This window comes from Frieseomelitta varia, unplaced genomic scaffold (genome assembly GCF_011392965.1).
Source record: "Frieseomelitta varia isolate USP_RPSP 00005682 unplaced genomic scaffold, Fvar_1.2 scaffold_447, whole genome shotgun sequence".
Lineage (NCBI taxonomy): Eukaryota > Metazoa > Arthropoda > Insecta > Hymenoptera > Apidae > Frieseomelitta > Frieseomelitta varia.
Window position 1 is genome coordinate 552,955 of NW_025110198.1, and position 26,170 is coordinate 579,124.

Genomic DNA, 26,170 nt, shown 5'->3' on the forward strand with positions numbered 1-26,170 from the left:
CAGCAAAGAAATTAGAAGAGCTTACGGTTTATCGGTTATCTTGCACGATAAAATATCCGCGCAATTACATAAAATGCGTTACAAATGTTAGATAAATTGTGTCGCATATATGTAAATCACATTGAATTAATTTAAATCCATATTTATAGATTAATAAAGTCAACATAATCAATTATGTTGACCATTACATTAAGCGTGCGTGAAGACTGATTTACTGTTACAGGATATTTCTAGCAGGTAATTGCGCTGATTAAATCTGGGTTGTAAATAATTTAAATTCTAAATAAATAGAAGATATTTTTTATTTTTACGAATAAGTTTGTACACTTCTGTCAACAAGTAAATTCTTCGATTACGAACTAATTCTGCGAAATTATTCTTATTCGATTGTATATGAAAAAAAAACAAATTTTGTTCATTGACTTACGATTTAATGTTATTACATATTATAATTTGATCTTGGTCGACTTCGAATCGTGGTAATGTGCGACGAAGGATTTCTTCATACTTTCAATTTCTACTCTTACAAATTCATCTTTTTGTATTTTGTTATTGTTCAATATTCAAAGAACCTTAATTCGAAGTCTCGCAAACTGTACAAAGTATTTTAGAAAAAGGAGGTACAAAGACAATCATCCTGTAACTATGGTTTTTCAGTACTATTGAAGTAACAAGCATAAACTAGAATACCATGCTTTATTTGTAAGTTTATGCAACAAAGAAAAATGTAGCAAAATGAAGAAAAGATAGACTAAGGATGAGAGGAAACGGAAAAGAAAAATAAAGAGTTAACGACTAAAATGAAAGACGTTTGGTAATAATGAGAAAAAAAGAAGGAACAGGAGGAAGTACGTCGGGTAACAATCGCATATTCTTGATAAAGTAACGTTATAAAATATAACATCTAATTCGAAAATATCATTTGGTGATCTTGTTAATTCAATAAAATGCGCGTACATATAAATCAAATTCAATAATAATTTATTCGTGATACGATATTTTCCTTTTTTGTACATCATCATTAGAAAGTTAAAACAAACTCATATACAATATCACTCTCGTGTTTTTGTTGGGAACAAATATCTTTTTCTTTTTATTACATGGTATTTTTAACTATTAATATATAAACAGACTTCCAGTAAACGTTTTGTGTAATACGTTTGAAAATCTGTACATATTTACACGTTTGTTTTGAGAGCGATAATTCATTGCAAGTATTTTAATCTTAATGCTAATTGTATAATATACCCATACATGACATTCTTCCTCTTGACCGATTTTTCGATGAAAAGACGTTACAAGATGTTATTCATACGTTACCCCCTTTTTGATTTAAAATGATTTAAAAACTACGTATTTAATATGAATACGTTTTCTTCGTTACGTGCTTTGTTCCGATGATCAATCTCCAATCACAATTACATAATATTACAATTCACGTAATATTGCATTTTGCAACGTAAAATAATTTCATGTGGTGCATGTGTAACGGTGCCTTCACTCGACAAAATCTAAATTGTTGCTCGAGTTATAAAAACGCGACAGATAACTTTGGAATCGTACATTGAAAATATACGAACAAAAAATTGTAAATATATTGTCGTGGAAAAATTTGTCCATCTATTTATGTGTGATCAGTACCGGTGCTCGGTATCGACAACACTATGATCTGGAGTTTTCATATTTTCCTCGTCATTTTGGACGATAAGTCTATGTCCCATTGTGGAATTGTTAGATAAAGCAGTTGTGCTTTTCATTCTGCCTGGAAAAAGAAATATACACGCTGTCGTACGAGAAATATCATTTGTATGACAATGACAAGATAACAGAATGAACGACAAAAATTATATATATATATATATATATATATATATATATATATATATATATAAAGATTATAAAATAAAACTTGTATTAATCACACTCATTTTCCCGATGCAATAGAATATAAATCAAAGTTATCAAATACGATTTTTCTCTACTTTGACTTCAATTCTAATTAATTTTTTACGAGCCGCATATTTATTTAATAGAACTCGATGATATTTGTGTATCTTACTATTCCACTCTCGTGACATAAATCCTAGTCGATTATTGTTTATTTGTAGTCTGTCCACTAGTTGTAGTTTGTCCGCTCTGTTGCTGGCCCCAATACTGATTATAATACTGCTGATTCCAACTATTCCAATTTCCATTACCATAACCTTGTTGATTATAACTGTTTTGATGACTGTAGGATCCTTGTCCATAGCTTTTCCAATTGCCCCATGGTTGTTGTGATCCCCAATTATTTTGTTGGCCCCAACCTTCTTGAGATTGGGCACTTGGCCAGTTGCCGTGTTGACTCCACATAGATTGTTGTGATCCTTGATAATTTCTTATGAGAGAATTAAGTTACCATTATTAAATTCAATCATAAAAAATTAATAATAAAAAACTGGAAAACTAGAAAATGTAATTACCCTATTGGAGCTCTTGATCGTGAACCTTGACGAGCTCGACCTCTATCGTTTCCTCCTCTTCTATCACTATTGCCACCTCTTCTACTCATTCCTCGGTGTACAAGTGGAATAGGTACCCCTCTTCTTCTTCTTGGCATCGGAGGACCATAACCGCTACCGTGTCTTATGTGTCCACCTCCTCTTTGTGGTCTGTCTCTCCATCCCATGTTACCTCGCCAAACAGGATTACGGTTTCTGTCGGGATCTAAAAAACATTCACTTTTTTCTACTTGTTCTTTTTAAATAATTTAATTAAGATTCTTACAATTGCTTCGTCTGTCACGATAATCTCTGTTGTCGCGATTACTTCTTATGTCACCTCGACTTTCATGAGCGTTTTCTGATCTCGAATCATTGCGTGCTCGTTTAATTCTTTGTCCACCATAGCCTGCATCCTTCCCTTCTTTATTGTATTTTTCTATAAGTTTTTCACCTTCTTCCTGATTAAGCTCGACCCAATCGACAACATTGAAAGATTCACCAACAATGGGAGCTCTGAAGTTCGCTGAAAAAAATCAATGCATATACACATGAGTTATGCTACTAATTACAATATATATCTTATTATAATCATAAATAAAATAAAAACCATAATATTAGAATACCAACCTTTCATCTCTAAAATCATAGAATCAGTAATTTCCTTGCCATCTATTGGTTTATGTTTAGCAATGCGTGATTTAAATTCTTCTTCTGATGGAACTATAACTACTGCCTTTCTTTGATATCCACAGAAATTCTTCAATTTACGTCGTTGTGCGGAAGGATATACATTTGTCTGTATTTCATTTTATAAAATATAAGTCGCGTTAAATTATGTTTTATTTTAATATAAATAAATAAATACAGTGAAATACATACCTGATCTAATATATAATTACGTCTTCTGCTAGAAGCCATTTCTATCAATCTGTCCAATGCGTCGGTACATTTACCGATAAGTATTTTCCATTGTTCATTATAGCCTTCTTTTTCAGATAATCCAGGATCCTTAAAAAATATATTTTATCAAATTATTTTAAAACATAGAATATGCATATATAATAATATATTACAACGTTTACGATACATACTTTCATTTTATTAATTAGACTATTGAGTCCTAAGATGTTGTACATTTTTTGGGGATGTTCAGTTACATATTGCATTGCCCAAGTAGTTTTCCCACAAGCAGGTAATCCGCACATCATTATTATTTCACATTCGTCTTTTTTTTCTGGTCTTCGCGGACCAGGAATTTTATATTGAGATTCCACATTTCCAATTGAAACGTAATCTTGCAAAATTTCTTCTGTCCATGGTGTTTCTTGGCCAAAATTGCAAGCAAAACTGCAATTTTTACTTAAAATATGTGGAAACAATGGTTTGTCACTGAGTTCCTCTTTAGAGATATTAAATGCTATGCCTTGATCTTTTCCATTAACAGTATAAGACATAACAACATTTTCAGATGTTGCATCCAAATAACAACCGATAATGTCGTCTTTTCCAAATTCAAGTCCATAATCTTCATATTGGTTATCCGTCAATTTTTTACCAGTGCTGCTATATCCAAAACTAAATTTTTCCTCTCCAAGTTGCATTGAGGTGTAAGGAGTTGACCAACCAATTCTGAGTACATGCGGATGATCTTCGTTTTCTGCATTAACAGTACAATGTTCCACTATTTTTGCTTCATAGTAAACCTTCCCACAAAGAAATCCATAGGATGCTCTTGCTCCAGCCCACATGTGCGAAAATCCATCATTGTGCATAGGCGTAGCGGTGAAATATCCATCCTTATCAATGACCAAATTTAAATCTGAGTCATCTGAAAATCAACAATAATAATTAAACAGCATTCAATAACAATATACAATTCAAATATTTTCATTCAATTTCCAACATACACCAAGATAAAATTAAAGCAGAATCATCGATTTCTGGCTCATTTTCGATGAGAACTGGGGAAGGTGAATCATGTCGATCTTCTACAGGGCTAGGGGATCTTTTCCGTTTTCTGTCCTTGACAACGTTGTTCGTATCTTGTTCTTTCATATCTACATCTGTATCTTCTTCATGTTTAATTTCAGACATTTCTATATCCTTTCCACGTAAACGAAAATAGGTCAATGATTAAAAATAATATTTCCTGTAGATACAGTAAGATTTTTATGTAATAAAATGTAGAGGACGTAATAATTTTTGAAAAATATCCGCGATCTCAAACGTCCATCAACGAATTTTTCATCTCTCTATTCCAAATTTTATTTCCAAATATATAAAATTTAAAAAATTAAAATATAAATCGAAATTTATAGGCTTTTAATATTTAAATAAGAAACAAGTTCGTTTCAATTGCAGTCCTCTACATTTTAGTGAGATCGCGGATTATGCCGCATAAAATGCATAGCAGATAAAGCTAATAAACATTGTAAAAATACAAAAATGATAGATTCAATACTCAATACTGCTAGAAAAATCAAAGCGTTTTTTAATAAATTAAGTTTAAAATAACAGTACAAGCAATATATATATATTATAATTAATGATTAATTTATAAAATATACCTCTTCATCTTGTTTTTTCTCAATGCTACTGTCCATTTCTTTTTCACTAGTTGACAGGATTGTTTTATCCTCTAGTAATTCCTCTTCTTTTAATTCATCATTTTCATTGATATCTATGTCTTGATCTTCTTCAAGCAACTCATTTATTTGTTGTTCTGGGTCAGGAATGTCTGTAGTTTTAGTATCATTAATAGATTCTACAATATGGTCATTATCTATATTTTCTATAGATTCTATATTTTCCTCCTCATGTTCAACATCTGTATCTCTTTTTGTATTTGTATCTATCTTATCACGTGCATCATTAATTATGATTGATTTCTCATTTTCTTGTGCTTCTGTAACAGTGTTCTGACTTTCTTTTATATGTATGTTTTCTACTGTTTCTTGAGTCAGTTTAATCACTGTTGATTCTTGCTTTTGATCTGTTTCATCTTTGTCATCTAATGACTCTTTTGAAACTGATACATCTGTATCGCTATAATCAACTGGTGATTTTACAGGGCATACTTGTGAAATATTTATATTCTTTTCATTTTCATCAACGTCTGCATTCTTTACTTCATCATCTTTTATAACTTTCATAGAATTGATATCTTTATTTTCTATACTTAGCAATAAATCTTTTGTTTCTTCTTGTTCATCCTTTTTAGGTGATAAAGGCTTTTCTTCTTGTACTGGAGTTACTTCTTGTACAATAGGTTCTTCCTGCGTGACTGTATCTTCTTGCATCGAACCTTCTGCTATGGCTTCCTCTGCCAAAGCAGATTCAGATATTGTAGGTGATGGTTCGCGAGACATGTCATTCTGATCTGCCTTCTTTGGAGATGTCCTTCTTCTGCTAGAATATGGGACTCTAGGAGTCCTCCTGGAGGACTTTTTTACAGTATCTTCCTTTGGTGTCATCACAGGAGCAGTTTTTGACAATCTACTAGACTTTTTTGGTGTCTGTGGTATTTTCGTCGATCTTTCATTTTCTTGCATTGTATCATCATGCGTGTCTTCTGTACTGGCATTTGCTTTTCCTTGATTTACTTCTGTAATTTAAAAACATTTATGTTGCAATAACACACGAAAAGGCAGAATATTAAGAAATATAATACTCGCATGAGATGCAGCGTTTACATTAAAATATTTATTTAGATAACAGATAACTTTGTAGTTCTATTCTAATCGCGAATATTCATTAAAAAGCCAACGACATGATTAAACTGAGGGTAAAACAAAATTTGCTAAATTCTAAAATCTATAAGAAACGTAGTGGCGTCGCGTACCCGTTCCACACGTAAACAGAAGAAAAGCGCGCATAGATCCCGTCTATTCGACACCGAAAATACTGAAACCGAATTCGTCACGATTATTGATTATTTTTAACAGCGATAAATAGGTTATCGCCTCCCATTTAATTATAATTTGGACAGAAAAAAATAATAGTACATGTTAGGCGAATTATTACTAGCTCGTTCGAATGTTTGTCAACATTAGAGTGTACGAATACATCGATCACGAGACGAGAGATATCGTACTTAGAAGAATTTCGGACGGAGCAAAATTAGAGATTAGAAAGAGAGTAACTTACGGTTTGCATTTTCCTCTTCTATCGCCTTACGAAGTCTCTCAACAAGCACTGACTTGACGCCTTTCGTATCGAGCCTACGCTGTGAGAGTTCTGTCCGTAATTCGGCCACTTTCAACTTTTCCAGATCCATTGCGTGTTATATTTCACGATCCTTGTTAATTCACACAGTCTTACTCGACAGAAAATCTTACGAGAAGCCCATACACGCGCCAGTGACCCGCGTTAAATATACAATATGGCGATACAACTGCAAACAACGCGTTACGTGTTGTAAATGGATTTTATTGGTCAATGTGGCATTTATTTGAATCAACGCCAACTTCACTGCTGATGGAATTATTTCTCCCCATTACAGTGGTAGAGCGTGGTAATTCTCATTGGTGCTTTGAAGGCGGGATTTTATCTAATTCGACAAGAGATTATATATGTACACGGGATTCGCAGAATCTGTTAGTTGCACGCAAATTTTTAACCTAAGTTGTCACGCCTGTTGGAACGTGTTATATTTTGAAGTTGGTGAAACAGAACAGAAAGAGGATGTTTGAAAAAATTCTTAGAAATTGATAGTCATTTATGATGCAAAAGAAAAAGGCTGTCTCACTGTGCTTGTTCTTTTATTTCTTTTCGATAATTGAATATATTTGTAATTGAAATTGTCGAACATATTTGAGATAGAATTATTGCGCCGTAACCTGAATCACGCAGCGAATGTAGCAGCGTGTTTGATATTGTTACTAATGTTTATCAAAGATTTATCAGATTTTCATATCATCTTTTGATTTTTTAAGGAATTATATTATGACAGCAATAAATGTGAACTGGTTGCATTCTGTGGAGGGGGAATCACTAATGCATCATTTTTATATAAACACATCAAAAAAAAGGAGATTTTATGGTAAAGAATTGTAGTCAAATAAATGACACTTTACATTATATTTTTTATTCGTTGATTATTTCTCTTTGTAAAATTTAGGTATTCTTGAAAGACCTCCTCTACCATCTTCAATTGAAGAAGTTACATATAAAATTTTTATGGTCGGAAGGTCTGGAGTGGGAAAAACTGCTGTTGTATCTCGTCTTGCTGGATTAGAAGAATTGAGTAATTATACAGAAACCAATGGGATCAAAAAGACTAATGTATTCTGGCCAGTTAAGATATGGGATAAAGTTGTATTATTTAAACTACAGTTTTGGGATACTTCAGAGACAAGTATCAAAAAATATAATCATATATTGCCTGTATGTGAAATATAAAGACAAGATACATTAGAGTACAATATCTAGAAGTCACATATTATTTTAAATTTTTAGGCATGTAAAGACAAAGTAGATGCTATATGTTCTGTATTTTCCTTTGATGATGCAACAGGATTCAATGATGTCCCATATTTGATGAATACAATGGCAGCTATAAAAGAAAAACCAGCAAACATAGTGATAGGAACAAAGTAAACACATGATAGAGTTTTCTTTTATTTTCTAGTAAGAATGATTGATTGATTCTTGATATTTTGTAGGTTTAAACCATGGTCCAGTTTTACAATAGAAGATGCACGGATAAAAGAATTTGAAGACAAATGGAAAGTTAAAGTTATTAGAATTGATATTAATAAACCTTCCATGAGGTCTGAAATGTTTGATTGTTCTTGTCAGTTGAATACTATTTGTAATATTCTTTGGAATAGAGATAAAGAATTTATATCTAAACAAATGGGACAAAACTAATCATTTTTTTATTGAATTTTTACGGTATTTCAAAGCATTTTTTTTTATAGAAGATTTAATAAAAGTAAACACTTGATAATTCTTTCTCATCGATTTTCCTTCTACTCGAGTAGAATAGTAATTCTGTTTTAACTTCAGGGTAGGAAATATTGTTGCTACATTATATTTAGGGATTTTGACTACTTAGAGGTTGCTAGTATTGAAGACCAACTTTACGACTATCACGTTCGTTTTTTGGTGGCGGCAAAGTTAATAATTGTTTCAGTTTTCACTTTTATTTTTCTTGAAACAAAAATTACAACACTTTGAAGATCTTGAAGGTACATATGCAGGTATGTTGCATGATATTTGTGATTATACAATACAATCGAGAGATCATGAGTAGCATTAGATTTGCATGTTTTAATATTGAGGTTATAGTATTTTAATATACCATTTTTATATTTTCTTAAGTACTGTTTATTATTAATAGTACTTGTAAATTTAAGAAAATTTTTGTATATTCCATTTGTTCGTTGATCACGCCATTGAATGATAAATTTTGATTGGCTTTTTTTTTATTATTATTCGCTTATGCGCTCTGAAGTATTGTTCAGTTTACAAGCGCGCGTAAAATAAAATATGCGTATGTACATTGATGGACTAGTGAAATTTCTATGACATTATATTTTTGTTTGTAAAATTTCATTTTAGACATGAAAAGCAACAAAGTTCTTTTAGTAGGGGCAGTAATTCTTACGTCGGAAATTCTTTGGTATTTGTATAGAAAAGTTTACAACCTGTGGAGTAATTACACGAACACATGCGAAGTTCTAAAAGTACAAATACCTGAATCCAGACAAAACATTTCAGAGGTCATGTTTTTTACGAAGGAATCTTCTCTTTGTCGAACACATTTGAACGGCGAAGAAGTTTGCTCCAAAGACAATTGTCCGGTTCAATATTTAAGGTAATGAGCGATTAATGATATTAATTAAAAAAAAGATATTTCTTTCAACAATGAATAAATTTAATATTGTAGAAAAATAATAAGTTATATGGATCGAGCAACGCGAAGTTTGGACGTCTGTATGTATTTTTTGACCTGCCAATTATTATCAAACGCAATTGTGAACGCTCATAAACGAGGTATACTTGTTCGAGTAATAATGGATCGACGTATGAGCTCTAATGGTGCTACGCAAACGATTTTATTTTATAACAACGGTGATTATTGGGATTTGTAATCGCATGTAATCATTTATTATGAACAACATTAATTCCTTTCTTCAAACTTCGAAATTATTTGTGTTTCAGGCGTTGCGCTCAGATTATCATACGAGGATAATTTAATGCATCATAAATTTCTAATTGTGGACAATGATCTGGTAATTACTGGTAGTACGAATTGGACTATGTCTGCATTTTTTGGGAATTTCGATAACGTGGTAGTGACTAACCAGCACTCGTTGGTGAGGCCATTCGTTGATGAATTTGATAGATTGTGGAAGATATTTTCGAAATCGCAAAAAGATGTAAAAGATCTGCCTTCAGCCTCTCTTCAATCTTCCTTCAATGACACTGTATAATCTTGTGAGTATCCGTTTTTCATTCTTACAATTTTTCCTTTTGATAGTTGAACAATTTCCGAATGGTATACTATATTTGTCGAATCTCTTCTTCCTGATACCTAACGAAAGACATGTTAGCGTCTGGAGAGCGCTCCTTTGACGTCAAAGAAACCGAAAGAGAGGTCGTAAAATTCGATGGTATGTTAGTAGTAGGAGGCACATACTTATGCGGGATATATACTTGTGAGATAGAACGATGGTACCGGTCAACATGTGAAATAGCAAGATGCAAATTGGTACGGTGTTTCGAGCAGCGATCGACGCGATACGTTGCGTCCCGACACGACATGACGTATGGTAACTTGCTGCTCTCATCGGCCGATAAAAGTGGAACATTGTCCGTATATATAAATAGGTTAGCCTGTATGAAAATAGACGTCGGGCTGTTGGACCGGAGGATCGATGACGAGATACTCGGCGACGAGCCGTCCGTTGCTTCAACTTTCTTTCCTTTTCTCTTTGCTTTGAGATTCACGGTCTTGGTGTGTCGTCATTACGCCTCTAAGATTTGTCGTTTCATTTTTTCTTTCTTTCGAATTTATTTTTGTTATTTTTATACTTTTGTATAAATTCTTAGAGTCCCTGGATTAAGACGACAAGACAAAAAATTTCACTTCTCTAAGTATAAGAAATCGTGCACGCACATCATATAGATGATTACGTAGTAGTATTTAACTAATTTATTTAATTTATGTATCATTTGAAATACCAATACCATTGAAAATATTTGGAGCCTAATCAAATCACCTGTTCACTCGTTTTTCGAAAACAGACGTTCCACCAGGACGTAAAGTTTAACCAGGGCGTAAAGACAACGCATAAAGGAAAGAATATGTAATAAAAGAACACAGATTATTAGCACGTGTATATATAACATTTTAGTAACATCACTATTATATTATTATAATATAATAAACTTTATTGTTAGAATTCGCTCATATCTCTCAGTTTTACTAAAAAAGTGAAAAACATTGAAAATTTTTAATGATCCTAATTACATGATCAGTAAAGTGTATGTAGTGGCTGTATAGATTTGTACCCGAACTGTACCCGACTGTGAAAAATATAATGGAATCAAATATAGATTCAAATATACCGTTCTCTAATTGTGTTTTCGCTATCTGATATTATTCTTGGATGTACGCAGGTAAACATGTTCCTACACGAGATAAATACATTCGCACGCTGTAGGAGAAATATGTAACTTGGGAAAGCAAACGATTCAGAATAAACGTGCGACGCGTGGAAATAGCAACGCGCAAGCCTGAAATATCCATTGTATCCAGATACGATAAAAGCCGAGTGCAGCAGTTTGACGTTTGCTAATATGCTTTTTCCTGGACCGCATCTACGTCAGTCTATCGATATTTTGGAAAACGTATAGCCTTTTGGCTTAATCGATCGCTGCTTGTTTAACTTACAAAAACAATTTTCGAAATATCGTTCTGAATTCCGCGAATCGTCTGCTTTTTTTCTCGAGTCGTGCAATAAATTTTCCGATTCCACTTCAGCTTCCACCGGATAAGTTTGAAGAAGAAATCCACGCACATGGCGTGCAAATTTTTCTCGTTAAATTCGAATTTCATCTCGTAAAAGAATGTTTTCTGTTCACGTCGATTCTTTTTTCTCTTCTTCTCGTCATGCTCGTTAGAAAGCGTCAGTTTCTTGCGCATCTGCTCGTGGAAACGATTCAGTACATAGAAAGCAAGTACAATACTTGACAAACGAAGAAAAATAGGCGGCTCCGTAGGTCAAGGGTGTATCAAATCGGACAAGTGGCACGTTCACGATGGCCGCGAGAGTCATGAATTCGGGAAAAAGAAAAGGTCAAAGGTCAAGTATTCCTCGATGGCCCTCTTAGTTGCTCTCTTTTCTATTTGAGACGCGGAGATTGAAGGACAACAAGAAAGAAAAATGTTTCGCGTAGCAGGTAGCAGGTTCGCTCGTTAAAACTCTGCGGGATATGCCACAAAATGCGAAACCAGCTGCATTTTTACAACCTTTTTTTTCCCCTAACCAAGGAAACAGATTTTTTTCAATAACCTTCGTTTGAATAACTTCCTTCTTTTTTTTATTTTGAATAACTTGTAGCTTGTTTAGAAGGGAGACAAAGAGTGACTCGAGGGAATACCGTGTCTCAAAAATTATTTGACAGATTATTTCAATTGTTTGTGTTTAATATATTTATTTCAATATATCGTTTATATAGAAAACATTGCTTCGCGTTAACGGAGGCCTAACGCGTTGTTAGTGCACATTTCTTCCCTTCTATCTCTTCTTAACGATTTTCTTTTTACAAGTTTGCTAATTACAAATTTCGCGTCGCGCGGTGGAGGGGGAAGAACTGCGTCGTTACGTATGTATAGCCTGATGTTCTGTGGTAAGATAGCTCTACCAAATTGTGTACCATCGACCATTTCTATATATTCGCTCCTTCTACCGATAAATTGCTAGAAGAATATATGCGCGCTATGTGTATACATACGCTATATCGTTTAATGACACTAAATACATCGCTCAATGTCTGTTCGAGTTCTTTTCAAATTCGTCCCATCCTCGCCTCCTTGATTGTTTTAGAATGTTCCGCGTCTATTGGTTTCTCTTCTCTAATTTCTTTCCTACACGATGGAACGAATTCTTCGATTTCACGCAAGGCCTCGTACAGTGACCTCTACCGGTTACCGTTCGTTAAATCTATATAGTATATAATTATCATAATGTAATAAATTACTAGGAAATCCGCAGTCATTATTGTCTCTATAGTCGACACCGAAAACACCGATCGCAGTTACGTTCGTATTCGCCGCAGTCTTAATGAATTTTTTTATTTCTCTCTTTCTCTTTTTCTCTCTCTCTCTTTTTTTTGTTCGTTTTGTATCACATTCGTTTTGTATTCTTTACTGGAAAAATGAGAGAATCGCCAATGTGATCTCGTGTTCGTCGCACTCGACTATTTCGTACAGTCTTTTAGGCAATTCTCGTCGTCGAAGATCTTCCACGCGAGAGGGATTGTACGAAAATGATGCTGGTACGTGAATAATATATACGTGTTCCGTGTACGCACGTACGTTTGTCGATAATTGGTCCGCTCATAGAGAAGATTGATGCAGCGAAGAGGATAGTGACGGGGAGGAGAATAGAAAGACAAGAAAAATGAAGGAATGAGCGTGCGCGGATGAGTTGAATGGGACGCGATGAACAGGAGAACGAAGAAGTAGAGAAGATGTGTAACGAGTTGTGGAAGATGATTGAGGGATTATCACACGTTTTCGCGTCCGTATCGGTCGTCGGTACGGAAACGACGATGCATCGTTCTAATGGAAGATCGAAGGCGAGTTGGTCGCCGTTCGTTCGAACGTTGCTTTGGCACATTGTAGAGAGGACGGAGCGTCTCCGTCGCGGGCAGCGTCGAAGCTACCGAAACTATACTTCCGTTCCTGACGATCGCTTCTAAGACAAGGCTCGCTAGAAGCTTTGACTATCCCTCACATGGTTTCTGTCCCGAGGCTACCAACGAAAGCTGGCTCCGCGATGTTCGAGTCGCACTGCATCACCCATTCCCAGATCCTCTTGGTAACCACCTTCTGATCGATCGTCGTTTCCAGGCCGTAACTGTTCAGAAGCTTTCTCAGTTTGTTCTTGTTCTCGTCGACGTTTCTCTGATCGTCCAGGATGGTGTCCAGGTAGAGTAGACTGTCGGCTCTCCTCGCTATTCCCTCGCTGGCATCCACCAACGTGGAAGTAGCGCTGTGACTGATCTTGTTCACGCACCACGAATCCTTCAGGTATTTGTTGATCTCGGTTACGTGCGGCCTCTTTTCAGGCTTGTGCTCGAACGTTCGCCTGAAGTATCGCAGCAGCCTGGGCGTGAATCGTCTGAACGTTGGCGGTACTTTGGTGGTCCTTCTTTTCAACCATCTCTGAAACGCCGAGTATTCCGGATCTTGGATGAGATCGGCCGTCTGCCACGGCGGGTTCCCGGTCAGGCAAACGAAGAGGACGATACCGAATTGCCAACAATCGGCGCTCCTCTTGCAGGCATACCTCTCGTTCTTTACTATTTCGCAGATCTCCGGCGGTTGAAACGGCAACCAGGTGCAACGTATTTTATTGACTAAAGTGCCTTCGCGTCTCGTGCAACCGAAATCGCACAGCTTGATCTTGGACATGTCCAGCGCGAACACCAGCACGTTTTCCAGCTTGATGTCCCGATGGGCCAACTGTTTCGAGTGTATGAAATCGAGAGCGGAGCAGAGCTGACTCGCGATCCTCTTGCACGCTTCCTCGCTCAATCCCCCGGCTCTCACGTTGCCCGCGAGATCTCCATAAGGGGCGTACTCTTGCGCGAAAACGAAGCACTTCTCCGCTTTGAACGCGACCGCGTACGAGCACAATATGTTCGGGTGCGGGCTTAAATGATACGAATAGTGAAACTCGCGGAAAAAGTCCTTCTCCGTAGTTAATTCTTGGTGGACGGCTTTCAGGACGACCCTGGTTCGCGTCGCTCGATGAGTCGCTAATAGAACTTTAGCGAAACTACCCTCGCCGAGCGTTTTCTCCACTTCATACTCCTTCGACAGATCCAACTCCTCCAAGGGAATCTCCTGCACTCTGTGTATTCCGGACTCCTTTTTCTCGTGAAGTTTCATCTGAAATCAGATCGGTAGATATTCGTATTAACGTCTTAAGTATTATTAACGAACTTTTTTTTTTCTTTTTTTATCGCTTCTATCCTATGCGCTGTTAAATTCTATTTTAATCTCTCGCATCGTCGTCACGCGCACACGTCAAGATCGATTGGTCTCCCTCAAGCTATTTCTTTCACCCTTTCATTGGCGTGTAATCGTAACGTTTAGTGAAAGGCCTTTCTATTCGTTTACGTCATCGATGCACACAACTTCGAACCATCATGGTGTCGCTCTTACGGCCGATCAAGCGTGAAACGCGTTTAGCACTTAGTTGGGTTTCCATCAGAGAGGGCATCGCACTCTCATCGCTGTGATTCAAGAATCGCCCTTGCCCTTGCTCGTTGAAACATCACCGAAGACAATCGGAATTGGATAAATTTTACATTTCTCTTTTTTTACATCTGAACGATTAACGAGAATTTTCTATCAATCACCTTTTTGTCGTTACTCTTTGCACGTTCGCAGAAACACATACTCGCGGAAAGTAATCGGATTATTTCTTAAAGTTCTAGGAACGATAAGACGGTTTTTTCTGTCCGCTTTCTGATCGAAGAGTCGCCGAAAAAATTCGAGGAGATATCGTCCTGATAGTTCGTGTAGGCGAAGGACGAAATATGGAGTGAAGAGGCGAGGGGAGAACGCCGGAGGTTGGCCGGGTGAACCCAGGACCTTTTGAGCTGCCTAGATCAATAGCAAGGATTTCGCTGCAGCAACGCGCGTCAAACCATTCCGTTATCGTTCGTATTGTCTCGATTCTACTCAAGATCGAGTACGAAGAAACCGGAGAAAATAGACGAACGATTCGTCAAATCGATTTCGACGTGGAAAAATTTCTTAATCGTTGTGCTCCGATAGCCATTTTTTTTTTTTTTTTTTAAGACGTCGTTCCATTCGAAGAGAAACAACAATCGACGTTTAGAGTTCTGTGGTTGTACGAGTCGATTTTATCGCCGGTCGTAACTGTCGCTTCTTTTTTCGAAATTACATTTCCCCTGATTTTCTCCTGCCCGCGTACAGCGTTAGTATTTTTACGCACGACTGTTTACGCGAAATCGCACATTGTCGATTCGTAGAAGTCATAAGCGATTATTTTTTTCTCGTTTCTTTGTTGGTTCTGACCGGCGTACGCTGACAAACTTTTGGACACAAGTTATATTTAGCGTTTCTGTTTACCGGTGCTATTTTAACGCGTGTGAGAGATTAGCGAAGTAATATTTTCGTCTATGTCTCTATATGTAACGAGCACTTTGAGGGAAAGGCCGATTAAAAATGGAGAAGGAAAGAGAGAGAGAGAGAGAGAGAGAGAGAGAGAGAGAGAGAGAGAGAGAGAGAGAGAGAGAGAGAGAGAGAGAGNAAAGGGGGAGGAAGGAAACGAGAATGAAAGGGCGTCACAAACGCGAACTCTGAATGAGAAAAAGAGCCTTTGTGTCTGCGGGATGAACTGCACTTCTGTCTCTATTACACACTATTTTTATTTCATCACGTTCACTTCGTTATGTTAATTGCATCGCGGGTCCCTGTCAACATCGACGCCTGTTAAAATCGATAACTATATGCAATTCGATTCACGAGGGTTAAACGCTCGAGATAGACAGCGATAGGTTCGTGTTTCATTGCGTTACAAACCTCTACGAGACTTACCACGTTGCTAATAATCCTTTGAACGATGAGAAAGGCGTGTCTGCAGAACGACGAGTCAATGCACAAATTTGTACAATTCACCAAGCGTTAGTGTTCACGTTAGTAACTTGTCACACGTTCGCTCGCTCTTATGCGTTCACTTACATCTTCACTGTACGCCGCGATACGATGTACGAACAACAACCACACGTAGAAAGCAACTGATCAATCGGAAGTCTCAACGTCGGATATTCCTTGCGACAGCTTTGATATTCTATCAATTTTTCACAGAAATCGGGAGAACTGTCAACGGTGGTGAAACGAGGAAATCGCTATGTCCTTCGATGTCACATTTTCAGCTATGCGCGTATGTCGCGTCTGGAGCCGTCGCGACGCCCTGCGTCGCTTTTATAGACCCGGCCGACACGCGCAGACGTAGATCGGGAAAAGGGGTATGGAACATCGATGCGAGGATCAAACATCCCTGTAATTTTCCGACGTTTTTTCCAACGATTAAACGATACGTATATTTCTACTTTGCAAACAAGGTGGATATCACTTTCTCCAGTTAGTCGGTAATTAAGGATAATTACATTTATTCGCGAGATGTTAACCCTTCTCCTGCCCTCGTTCTCGACTGCGTTTTTCTATCGTTGGAAAATTTCTCGTGGCAGGTACGAAAGAATCATTATCGATATCTCTGACTCTCTCGTAACGTTTTCTTTTTTCATCATTGGAGGATTTCTCAAATTCGAGAAAAAGTACGAAAAGTACTTTGATTGCACGCTGAAATTATCTTTTAACCTAACACCAAATATTATTTCTTTCGATTGAAACTAAAGATTATGGTCTTAACATGTTACAATGAATTTCGATAAATTTCGATTCTTGAGACGAAAGATAAGTTAACGATTTCTTCCCACCGTATCGTTCGAGTGGTATCGTTCTTTCTTGTTAGCACGTGCAAAATTAGCGATCTCAGGTTCGTTGTTCTCCGTTGCATCGGCGTAACAGTGTAACGCATACTTAATGACAAACGATGCTCGAGCATATGCGTACACACGCGTATGCACGATAGACCGAATGTAATAGTATTATTACTGATGGCCAAATAATACGCATACTCCTGAGGTGGAATTTAATTTAAACCAGAAAGTATTTTTAACATGTATGTCAAGTATACGATGTCCATAGGGATGGATCGTACATACCAGTGCAACGACGGTAATATCGAAGATATAAATAGAGAAAACCGTTACGATAGAAGTAGGTAATACGATGTATCGTGTAACTCTTTCGTTTCGACTCATTAGATCCGTAACACCTCTATCGTCGAGACGTTTTCACCTCCTCGATCGATGCGTTTCAAGAGGAGACTTTCGTTTCGTATGGTTGTAATAATTGAGAAACTCATAATTAGAGACCATAACTAGCACCTAGTTTATAGTTAGATACTGGAAGCTAATTACAAGCAGTTTTGTTAAAAAAGAAAAAAAAAAAATTGAATAGATATCGAAGATGCTAGAATATACTTTCACTTTCTTAAAAAGAACAAACGTGGGCAAGGATCATTTTTTTTTTTTTTTTTTGGGTAATAAATAAACAACTCGATATTTTTCATGGGTTCATAAGTGCATTATAAGCTTCATAGGTTCTTTATTCATATATAATAAATAAAATTTAAGTATAGACAATCAACACTACGAGAATGTTGAAGACAAATAAAAGTCTTGAAGATAAATAAATTAGTCTCTTGTATAAAAATTTGATCCGACAAGTGGTTGATCTACATTGTTGTTCTTTTCGTTTTCGAAAGGTACAAGGATTCTCATTCGGAAGAAGACGAACACAGAGTGTACTCTGAGTAGGTGTCACAGCAGGAACACGAACTGTGAGAACAACAGGAATCGTAGGAAGACGATTCGTCAGAGTAATCTGTATCACTATCGTCATCTTCGGTGCTGGAGTACGAACGTTCTGTAAGAAACTAGGTAAATTGTATATCGTTCGAAAGTTATTGTTACCTGCATAAAGATCTTTTTAAAAGTAACGAAATACCTGGCAAATAACCCATCTTTTTGACGATACGGGTGACATGATGACTAAAATCTTCCATGGCCTGTTCTGCTTTTCTCTCATGCCGTCGTATGTGCCTTTCTCGATGTTCCAATAAACGTTTCTCAAATTTCCCAATTTGTTTCCCCGCTATTATAAACACAAACGATTACACAAGCGAGCATAAATTCAGTTCTGCGACTGAATCTCGAAAATAAAAACCGATAACTCGTTTACCTATCTTTTTATCGTCCTGTTTCTTGCATTTTGACCTTGATTTTTTGTTCGTCGATATTCCCGATGCTTCCTTATCTCCAGATTTCTTCTCTCTCTTCCCTTTCTCTGCCGTTTTATGCTCGCGTTTTACTTTCGTTTTCTCAGCCACGGCCTCATCGTGATCATCTTCTGAGTCCTTTGCGCCTTTCTTCCGCGAGGAAATATTATTGCTCGCGAGGGAATCTGTTTTCGTTGCCGTTTTTTTATTCTGTTCCTTGCATTTCGATTTTTCCCCCTCGTTCATCGTTGTTTCTTTATTTTCTGGACTCGAGTCTTTCTCTTCGTTCACCGATGTTTCCTTGTTCCCTGGATTTTTATCCTCTTTCGTTTTCACTGTCGATTTACGCTTGGATTTTGTGTCTGTTATTTTACTGCTGTTGCTCTGAGTCACGAGTTTGCAATAATTATTGTTTATATCGTTATACTGCATATATTCCACGTATAAATCTCCCACGCAATGCTTAGAAACATCATTACTTACGGAAGAGTCCTGTTTCGACGTCGAAGCATCGCGCCACGAATTAGTGAGCCTAGGACTTTTGCCTTTCGGCGTGCTTGTTATAATCGGCGACTTTGAATCTTTGCTTTTCGACGTGTTTGCGGTTATCGTCTTTTCCGGCGTAGTATTCGTTTTATCGTTTGTCGGTTCTACAACTTTTATTTCGCTAGTTTCCTCCTTTTCCTCGCCTTTACGCTTTCTAACTGTCTTCTTCCGCTCGGATTTCACCGTTGGAGTCTTCTTACCAGTTGTTTTTTGGGTACCTTCTAACTGCTGCGTGTCAGTTGATTCTTCAGTTTTGTTCGTTTCGTCCGTAGTCTTCTTTCTCCGAGAATTGTCTCTTTTTGGCTTCTCTTCCTTCTGCTTGTTAACGTCACCATTCTTCGTTACTTTGCCCTTCGAGCCCTCTGTTCTTTTGTTACCTATCTTCGCGATTTTTTTTTCATCTTCTGGACCATCGTTTGCCGGCCGATCGGTCTTCTTCCCCTCCGACGATTTTTCCCCGTTCGTTTCACTTTTACGAGGCGATCTCCCGGATGACGTAGCGCGTTTTTTCCCCGGGCTCTTCTCTGTAGCGAAAGACGGCGTTAAAACCACGCGGTTCGTGGAACAGCGAGTCGAAAATGTGTTTCTGCTTACCTGCGGGGGTGAGTTTCGGGTCGAGTGTTATTCGCTCTTTAAATTCGTTCAGCACGTTCTGCATGAAATTGTGTTGCACGAAATCGTCGATCTGGGTCCACGGATCCGTTTGCAGTATTTGATCCATGTCGAGAATACCGTCGGTCGTGAGAAACGAAAGCGATGCTCTTCCGAGAATTGTTTTCCGGCTCATTTCTGGAGAATTAAAAAGGGAGAATTGAAATAGGAGGTGGGCCTGTTCTGCTTGGACCAGGAAGAATTAGACCGCAAGCTGAGATTAGCGGAACCCCCCCCGAAGCTGTTCTTAAACCGAAGTCAACCACGCCCGTTTTCGTTTCCGAGTGAGGAGACGAAAAGAAACAAATACAAGATCGATTTTGCTTGCCCGCTTGCTTACTCGTAACGCCCGTTCTACGTCAAACCGTGTATTTTCGGTTTTCTCTGTTTCAAGATGAAAACGAGCCGATGGGTAGCCGCGTGTCGAGCAACGCGAATCCACGACTCGAATAATAACGACTAATTTAAGAATCGTGGAAATCGGCGAGTCGCGTGCTGCCGGTTCCAACGAAAATGCGATCGCCACTGATTTGAATATCAAATCGTCAGTATACACCGATTATTTAAGAAAGGTCGTTACGTCCTCGTTTGTTTGCCGTGCTAACGATTGTTGTGATAATCTAACGGCTTTCCGATCTAACGATCCAAACTGATCGATCGAGCTGTCTGTTGCGAGCGTGCAACAAGCAGATTTGTTAGAGGGAACGTCGCATTAACGTCAGTTATCTCTTTTCAGTTAATATTTATCGCTGACTTCTACTTTTCGTGAAACTCCGAGGATCTTGATTTTCATGAAATTTCTAGGAATTTTAAAATAAGACCAATCTACATATATTTCTTATTTTCTTATTTAATTAATTTGATTTACTGGCTCTTTTAAAGCAAATACAATACAATATTGCATATTATAATGACATTAGTTTATTAATTGTTCGTCAGGAATTTTACAATTTTATTCGTGATTTTCTAATTGAAAGTAATATTTATGAATAATCGTCGAAACTTTTGAACGGTGGAGCATATTTTGAGATTCGTTTCAAATAGGGCTTATTTCAATTTAAAATGTTTTGTACGTATACTATGCGTAATGGGTGTAAAAAAGTTTTCCAACGATAAGTGTTAGAACGCTCTTGTGAGTCACTGTAATTGTTTTCATCAAGGTAACACGTGATGAAAACGACGTCAAATACGATACATAGAAGAGAAGAATTTATTTATAACGATATCTGAATGGAGTTGACACGTCGATCAAATTTTCCTATTTCCCGCGCTTAAATACCGACACGATCTTCCTCGTTGTACAGCGGCTGAAAGAAAAGTTAGATACGACGAGATGGTGAGAAATGTCAAGGTACATGGACAAGATGACGTCACGTTTTCCCCTCAAGTTGCTCGAGTTTACGCCAACCAGGGGACTAAATCCTGCTTATAATAGCGGGCAATCGCTTGGAAGAGGGATAAGGTGACGTCATTTTTCCACTGATCAGCACGTTACGCACATTCCTGTGACATCAAATTTTTCCCACCGTGAACGTCGTTTACTAAATAACGTACGCAGGCGTAGGAGTTAACTCGATTATTATCTGCACTCGTTCCTGCGTAGATACTCCGAACGAGAGAAGAAGAGAATAAAGAGAGAGAGAGAGAGAGAGAGAGAGAGAGAGAGATTGTTCCATGTGATTGCAAAATTTCGAAGAACACGCACGGATCTCTCTGTTTCTCGATTTGCCTGTTGCGCTCTAGATAAATAGACGTAATCGCGATCCTTGCTCGCTCCTCCACTTCGGTGAAATAATATTTGTACGTTGAAAAAATATTTGGTGCGCTTTGTTTCGTAACTGCGACTACATTGTGCGTTCGCACCTATTATTTCACAGGCTTACTTCAGCCGATGTTGTATTTTGATATTCGGAATATCGGAAGGAAAGCACATAGAATAATCCTGGCTAGAGGAACATTTATCGCCACCCAATTCGTATTTTTCTGGGTATATAACTTTCTGAGAAGATTGCAATTTCCTGCGCTCGCTTTTCCCTTCTTTCTTCGTTTGACTGTCGCGAGAGTCGGCGACGCCGGATTTCTCGTCTTATCGAGCGATCGACGAGACGCGTCCCATGGATGTCGGAGAGTGTAAGAAAACAGGTAAATAGATTCCCGAGGATATCGAGAGAGACACGATCGAGAAAGAAAACAATTCGATGAAGACGTTGCCCCAGGCGACTGTCGCGGCCGCCTGGCTCATCGAAATAAAACGTCGATTCACGTTCTGGGACCAGTGTCGCCACGTATGTCCTACGTATACCTATAAAAGTACCGTCATCGGTGTGCCGGATCTGGAAACAGTTGACCGCGGTTATTCGAGCGAACATGATCGAGGTAAGACGTCGAAATGCTTTGGAACGTGACACATTCACGACACTTGAATCTGTAATCGAATTTAGTTGTCGGGCTCGTTCATTGAATCTCTTTCTGATTGAACTTCTTGAATTTGTGACTTTTAAGTGATAGCTGTACAGGTAAATGTTAGTTTTTGACAGGTAGAATACAAAAATATAAGTTTCATATAAAGCTTATGTATATTGTAGTACAGTGTAGTAGCTCTTGTTTTAATTAATTAAGTTGTCTAAATTCAAATAACTCGAAGCGTGAACTTTAATCACTTCACTTGAAATATGCGTCTAGTTGTCGGTGCGAAAAAGAAATTCGATATTTTTCGAATCGTTGCAGATTATTGCCTTGTTTATTGGAGTCATTGGAACTTTAGCGGTTCCTGGAATGCCTGAAGCGTCTGGATTGCCTGGAACTCATTACATCTCGGCAGATATTACGGAAGACGTGGAAATGGTCTCTTTACCAGGCTCGGAAAATCTAGACGAAAAAAGCATACCCTTGTCAAAACTGGCTGGCGATCACTCTTTTCCATTGGCGGGTCTAAACTTGCTGGAAACGACTCCTACTGAAATAGTTGTCAAACTTCCTGGGACAAAAAATCTCGCCGAGAAGCGTATTCCTGATCCGGTCTTGCAAAAGTTATATCAACGGTATCAAGTTGATTAACCAGTTTTTGGACGACGTGATTTCAGAGAAATTGTCGAATTGTGAAAGAAGACTTAGAGCTGATCGTCGATTAAACGGTGAGAAATATTATCTTCTCGAAATTATTGGACAGATAATGCCAATTTTCCTAAACTGCATTCCTTCACATTTCCTTTGGTCCTTTGTCTATTTTTGTCTTGTATTCTTCGTTATCTATTCGATCGATCAGATGCAGCAAATTCGGTTTAATGGAGCGATTTATAAGTTAGAATGAAAATTAAATGTAACAAGTAGTATATTACAATGATACACAGGATACTTATGTTCTGTGATAATAGCTGTTGATTTTCGTTTTTATCTTGGACGGATAACAACGAACTCTACCTTATTCAAAGAACCACGTTCAAGAGTCACATTCTGTAATACCGACTTTGACGAATCAACGCTTCTTACGCTCTCTCTGTAGGTATTCGTGTATCTCGTGATGAAACTGACCGTAAAGTCGATAACATAGATCACGGATAGCTTTGTAGTCTCGTTGAAAGATGGTATCATCGGTACATTCGCAAGTGGCATATCGAAAAATTGATCGTGGCTAAATTTTTCGCACGAAACGCGGCGACTCTTTTTACTCCGTCGTGAGAAGTTATTCGCGGAATGGAACGAAAGAGGGTTGTTCTCTATCTCGTTTTAAAACGTCCTCTCCACGTTAATTCGTTTTCAGAGGTGGATTGTCACACGCCGGGTTAACGGAGTTGTCGGTTCATTGAAGAAAAAGGGAGGCCGGTTGTAGGGGGTAGGGTGGAGCGAGGAGGAGGAAGAAGGAAGGGGATTAATTCGTCTTGAACAAGATCCCTTTGTACCTGGATCCTTTCTCTTTGTCGCGAGGTTTGCTAACAGCGGTAAATTCGCGAGGAAAAGCAGGGAGTGTTGAAAAGAAACAACGAAAACAAAAGAAAGAAAAAGAAAGAAAAAAAAAAAAGGAAAGAAAGAAGGAGAAAGAAGAAAAGGGCCGAGAGAAGGTATTTCTCTCCCCCCGTTACTTTTGTAGTTTCCCACCGTTCCTTTCCGCAAGGGCACGGAGGGAAACTCGTCGGAGAGGGCAACCGAGCGGAGCGAGTGGCGCAAACGTGGTTACGAAGGGACAAGAGAACAATTTCGATAGCTTAACAAATAGCTTCGTTATTCTGTCGCTGCCACGCGCGATAGAACGTAGTACAGATTGTACGCGCGATCGATTATCAACGTTGCACGATGGTCGGTTTCCTAACAATCCACAGAATTATCCGACCATACGGGTAATCGCGTTACTTCATCAATTATCCGCTGACGCTGCACGCAATTAAGGCAGCGAAACACCAACCGATAACCTTCGCTTCACCATACGTAATCGCGACGGATTCGTGTGCGGCGTAACGAGGGTAAAGAGAGAGAGAGAGAGAGAGAGAGAGAGAGAGAGAGAGAGAGAGAGAGAGAAAGAGGGTTTGGAATGTTTTGTCGCTTATTGCTCTGCGGGCCGGACTCGGCGTTATTTTCCTCTGGTTATCGGCTGCGTGTCAGATGCGTGTTGCGAACATATCGATTCAGAGGGAGGGAACGGTCTCGATAGCTCGCCGAATATGCAAATAAATCTGACCATCAAAGGCGAAATATGCATACATACCGATTTATATACGTCGAGGCACTCGCGCCTCTCGATTTTCTGATCGCTGCAAATGCAATTGTCCGTCGCATTCGTAGCAGAGGTTTCTATTTCGCGTGTAGTAAATGAAACCGGGTCTCGATCCGTGTAATTTTTAACACACGGCTTGTGTTCCCGTGAAACCGGAATACATTTCCTCCTCGCGTGTGTATCGAAAATTTCAATTTCGGTCTCTCACGAAAGTGTTCGAACGTTTGTAAGTAATACTTTCGCGAATATATTACTATACATATGTTTGAAATATCATTAACGCCCGCCGTGTGAAACACGATCTGTGATGATTACATCGGGCATGATTGTAGTTGGAACAGATCTGAAAATACGTATGGAAATTACGAGTATATCGCAGAAGTAATTTAAACAGCCTATATCAGTAACCTTTAACATTTGAAAGTAAGCAAATATAGAGGAATAAAGTCGATGAATAAATATAGTCCACTTATACAGGGATACATTCAGGGATACAAGACAGATTTTTAATTTTTTAATATATATATATATATACCTTCTGTTTGTCACGTATATTTTAGTACACACTCAAAATCGCGTTCTGTAATTCTCTCTCGCTCTCTTGTTCCTTTTTTTTTCTTTATTCCATTGCACGCAGAATGGAGGGCACCAGTTTTCACGCCGATTCGCAGCAGTGCCGTAGAATTTTGTAAGCTGCGAAGGCTTTGGGGTTCGGTTATCCATTGTTCGACACGTTGCCAGCGAAAACAGTGTTTCAGCGTGTATCGGCGTGTACGTTGTATCTTGCAAAGATTCCTGTACCCTCGGGAAGCTAATTATCCGAGAAAGTTGGCTGACAAGCGCCGGATAATGCGGACTAGAAAAGAAAACGAGACGGGAGATAATCGACGAGCTTCCCATCTACGGACAAAGATTATCTCTCGAACGATGTGTAAAAGCGATGTGTGCAAGAGCGGATTACGCGCGTCGGTGATGTAGTTGGCGGCGACGCGAGCCCGCATTTCGCCCGCGCGTTCCTCCTCTCTCTTCCCCTTCCTCCACGCGATATACCAAGGAGACAGAATGAATCGTCGAAATCTCTGCAGCGGAAAGATCAAAGGGGAGGAGAAAATCGCGACGGTAAAAGGAAAAGTTTCGGGCTCGGGGATGAAACGAATAGGTTGGTTCCGTCCTCGAAGTCGGTGGCACAGTCGGATAGAAGTTGTTCGAGGACCACGGAGAACATTAATTCGTTTAACGGGCTCGTTTCTCGTTTTGCTCACACCTGCTGCCTTCCTCTGGCTCTCGGTTACCTCTTCCGTATTCGTCACGGCGACCACCGACCGAATTTATGGGCACGTCGAGCCATAATCCCTTTCATAAGTAATTCTAAAAGGACTGGTCGCAGAAAGGGTGAAGAGTCGATGAACCACGTTCTTACCGTCTTTCATGGAAGAGCAGTTTTTAAATCCGATAGCAATAGGTGTGACGCTCTCGCCAAAAAATTTGGGCCACGTTAACGTTTCGTATTTTATTCGCGATTTATTTTTTTTTTTACGGCACTTTAATTGTAAGGATAAAATGGATGAGCTGCCATATTCGTAAGTCGATCTAAATTTTTCTAAGTGTACTAGTACATTTATCAATGAAAGTAATATATATATATATGCACTCGGGTCACAATC

The 26,170-nt window shown here is 38.3% G+C and overlaps 6 protein-coding genes across 12 annotated transcripts in view; 3 read left to right on the forward strand and 3 right to left on the reverse strand.

Annotated features, from left to right (window-relative positions):
- Positions 1-284: 284 nt before the first annotated feature.
- LOC122532296 (heterogeneous nuclear ribonucleoprotein U) lies at positions 285-6,904 on the reverse strand. Its single transcript, XM_043660953.1, has 10 exons — positions 6,630-6,904; positions 5,051-6,087; positions 4,391-4,586; positions 3,575-4,311; positions 3,363-3,491; positions 3,111-3,279; positions 2,767-3,006; positions 2,463-2,706; positions 2,060-2,377; positions 285-1,762 (listed from the first exon to the last, which is right to left on the reverse strand). Exons 1-9 carry the CDS (start codon positions 6,757-6,759, stop codon positions 2,092-2,094), a joined length of 3,168 nt encoding a protein of 1,055 aa, XP_043516888.1. The 5' UTR covers positions 6,760-6,904; the 3' UTR covers positions 285-1,762; positions 2,060-2,091.
- Positions 6,905-7,023: 119 nt separating this feature from the next.
- On the forward strand, positions 7,024-8,691 carry LOC122532308 (ciliogenesis and planar polarity effector 2-like). The gene is made up of 4 exons (XM_043660980.1): positions 7,024-7,524; positions 7,603-7,868; positions 7,941-8,077; positions 8,147-8,691. Exons 1-4 carry the CDS (start codon positions 7,428-7,430, stop codon positions 8,352-8,354), a joined length of 708 nt encoding a protein of 235 aa, XP_043516915.1. The 5' UTR covers positions 7,024-7,427; the 3' UTR covers positions 8,355-8,691.
- LOC122532306 (mitochondrial cardiolipin hydrolase) lies at positions 8,550-18,318 on the forward strand. 3 transcript variants are annotated; one of them, XM_043660977.1, is made up of 5 exons: positions 8,550-8,686; positions 9,048-9,303; positions 9,376-9,560; positions 9,651-9,926; positions 18,089-18,318. In XM_043660977.1, the coding sequence occupies exons 2-4, from the start codon at positions 9,050-9,052 to the stop codon at positions 9,920-9,922; spliced, it is 711 nt and encodes a 236-aa protein (XP_043516912.1). In that variant the 5' UTR covers positions 8,550-8,686; positions 9,048-9,049; the 3' UTR covers positions 9,923-9,926; positions 18,089-18,318. The 3 variants fall into 3 exon arrangements, with proteins under 3 accessions (XP_043516912.1, XP_043516914.1, XP_043516913.1); XM_043660979.1 differs by having other exon boundaries at positions 9,376-9,527; XM_043660978.1 differs by lacking the exon at positions 18,089-18,318 and adding an exon at positions 10,034-11,064.
- On the reverse strand, positions 12,039-16,638 carry LOC122532305 (serine/threonine-protein kinase meng-po). Its single transcript, XM_043660976.1, has 2 exons — positions 16,294-16,638; positions 12,039-14,613 (listed from the first exon to the last, which is right to left on the reverse strand). The coding sequence occupies exon 2, from the start codon at positions 14,611-14,613 to the stop codon at positions 13,450-13,452; it is 1,164 nt and encodes a 387-aa protein (XP_043516911.1). The 5' UTR covers positions 16,294-16,638; the 3' UTR covers positions 12,039-13,449.
- Positions 18,084-20,104, reverse strand: LOC122532303 (cylicin-1-like). The gene is made up of 4 exons (XM_043660974.1): positions 19,742-20,104; positions 18,565-19,671; positions 18,331-18,477; positions 18,084-18,249 (listed from the first exon to the last, which is right to left on the reverse strand). The coding sequence occupies exons 1-4, from the start codon at positions 19,932-19,934 to the stop codon at positions 18,101-18,103; spliced, it is 1,596 nt and encodes a 531-aa protein (XP_043516909.1). The 5' UTR covers positions 19,935-20,104; the 3' UTR covers positions 18,084-18,100.
- Positions 20,105-21,691: 1,587 nt separating this feature from the next.
- LOC122532330 overlaps positions 21,692-26,170 on the forward strand; it is a 34,399-nt gene continuing 29,920 nt past the window's right edge. For 2 of the 5 annotated variants that reach the window (XM_043661026.1, XM_043661027.1), the window contains exons 1-2: positions 21,692-22,174; positions 22,526-22,932. In XM_043661026.1, the coding sequence (XP_043516961.1) occupies positions 22,166-22,174; positions 22,526-22,855 (339 nt within the window). In that variant the 5' untranslated portion in view covers positions 21,692-22,165 and the 3' untranslated portion in view covers positions 22,856-22,932. Of the gene's footprint in view, positions 22,175-22,525; positions 22,933-23,063; positions 23,796-26,170 lie in introns of those variants that run through there. The other 3 variants (XM_043661024.1, XM_043661025.1, XM_043661028.1) reach the window with 2 other exon arrangements.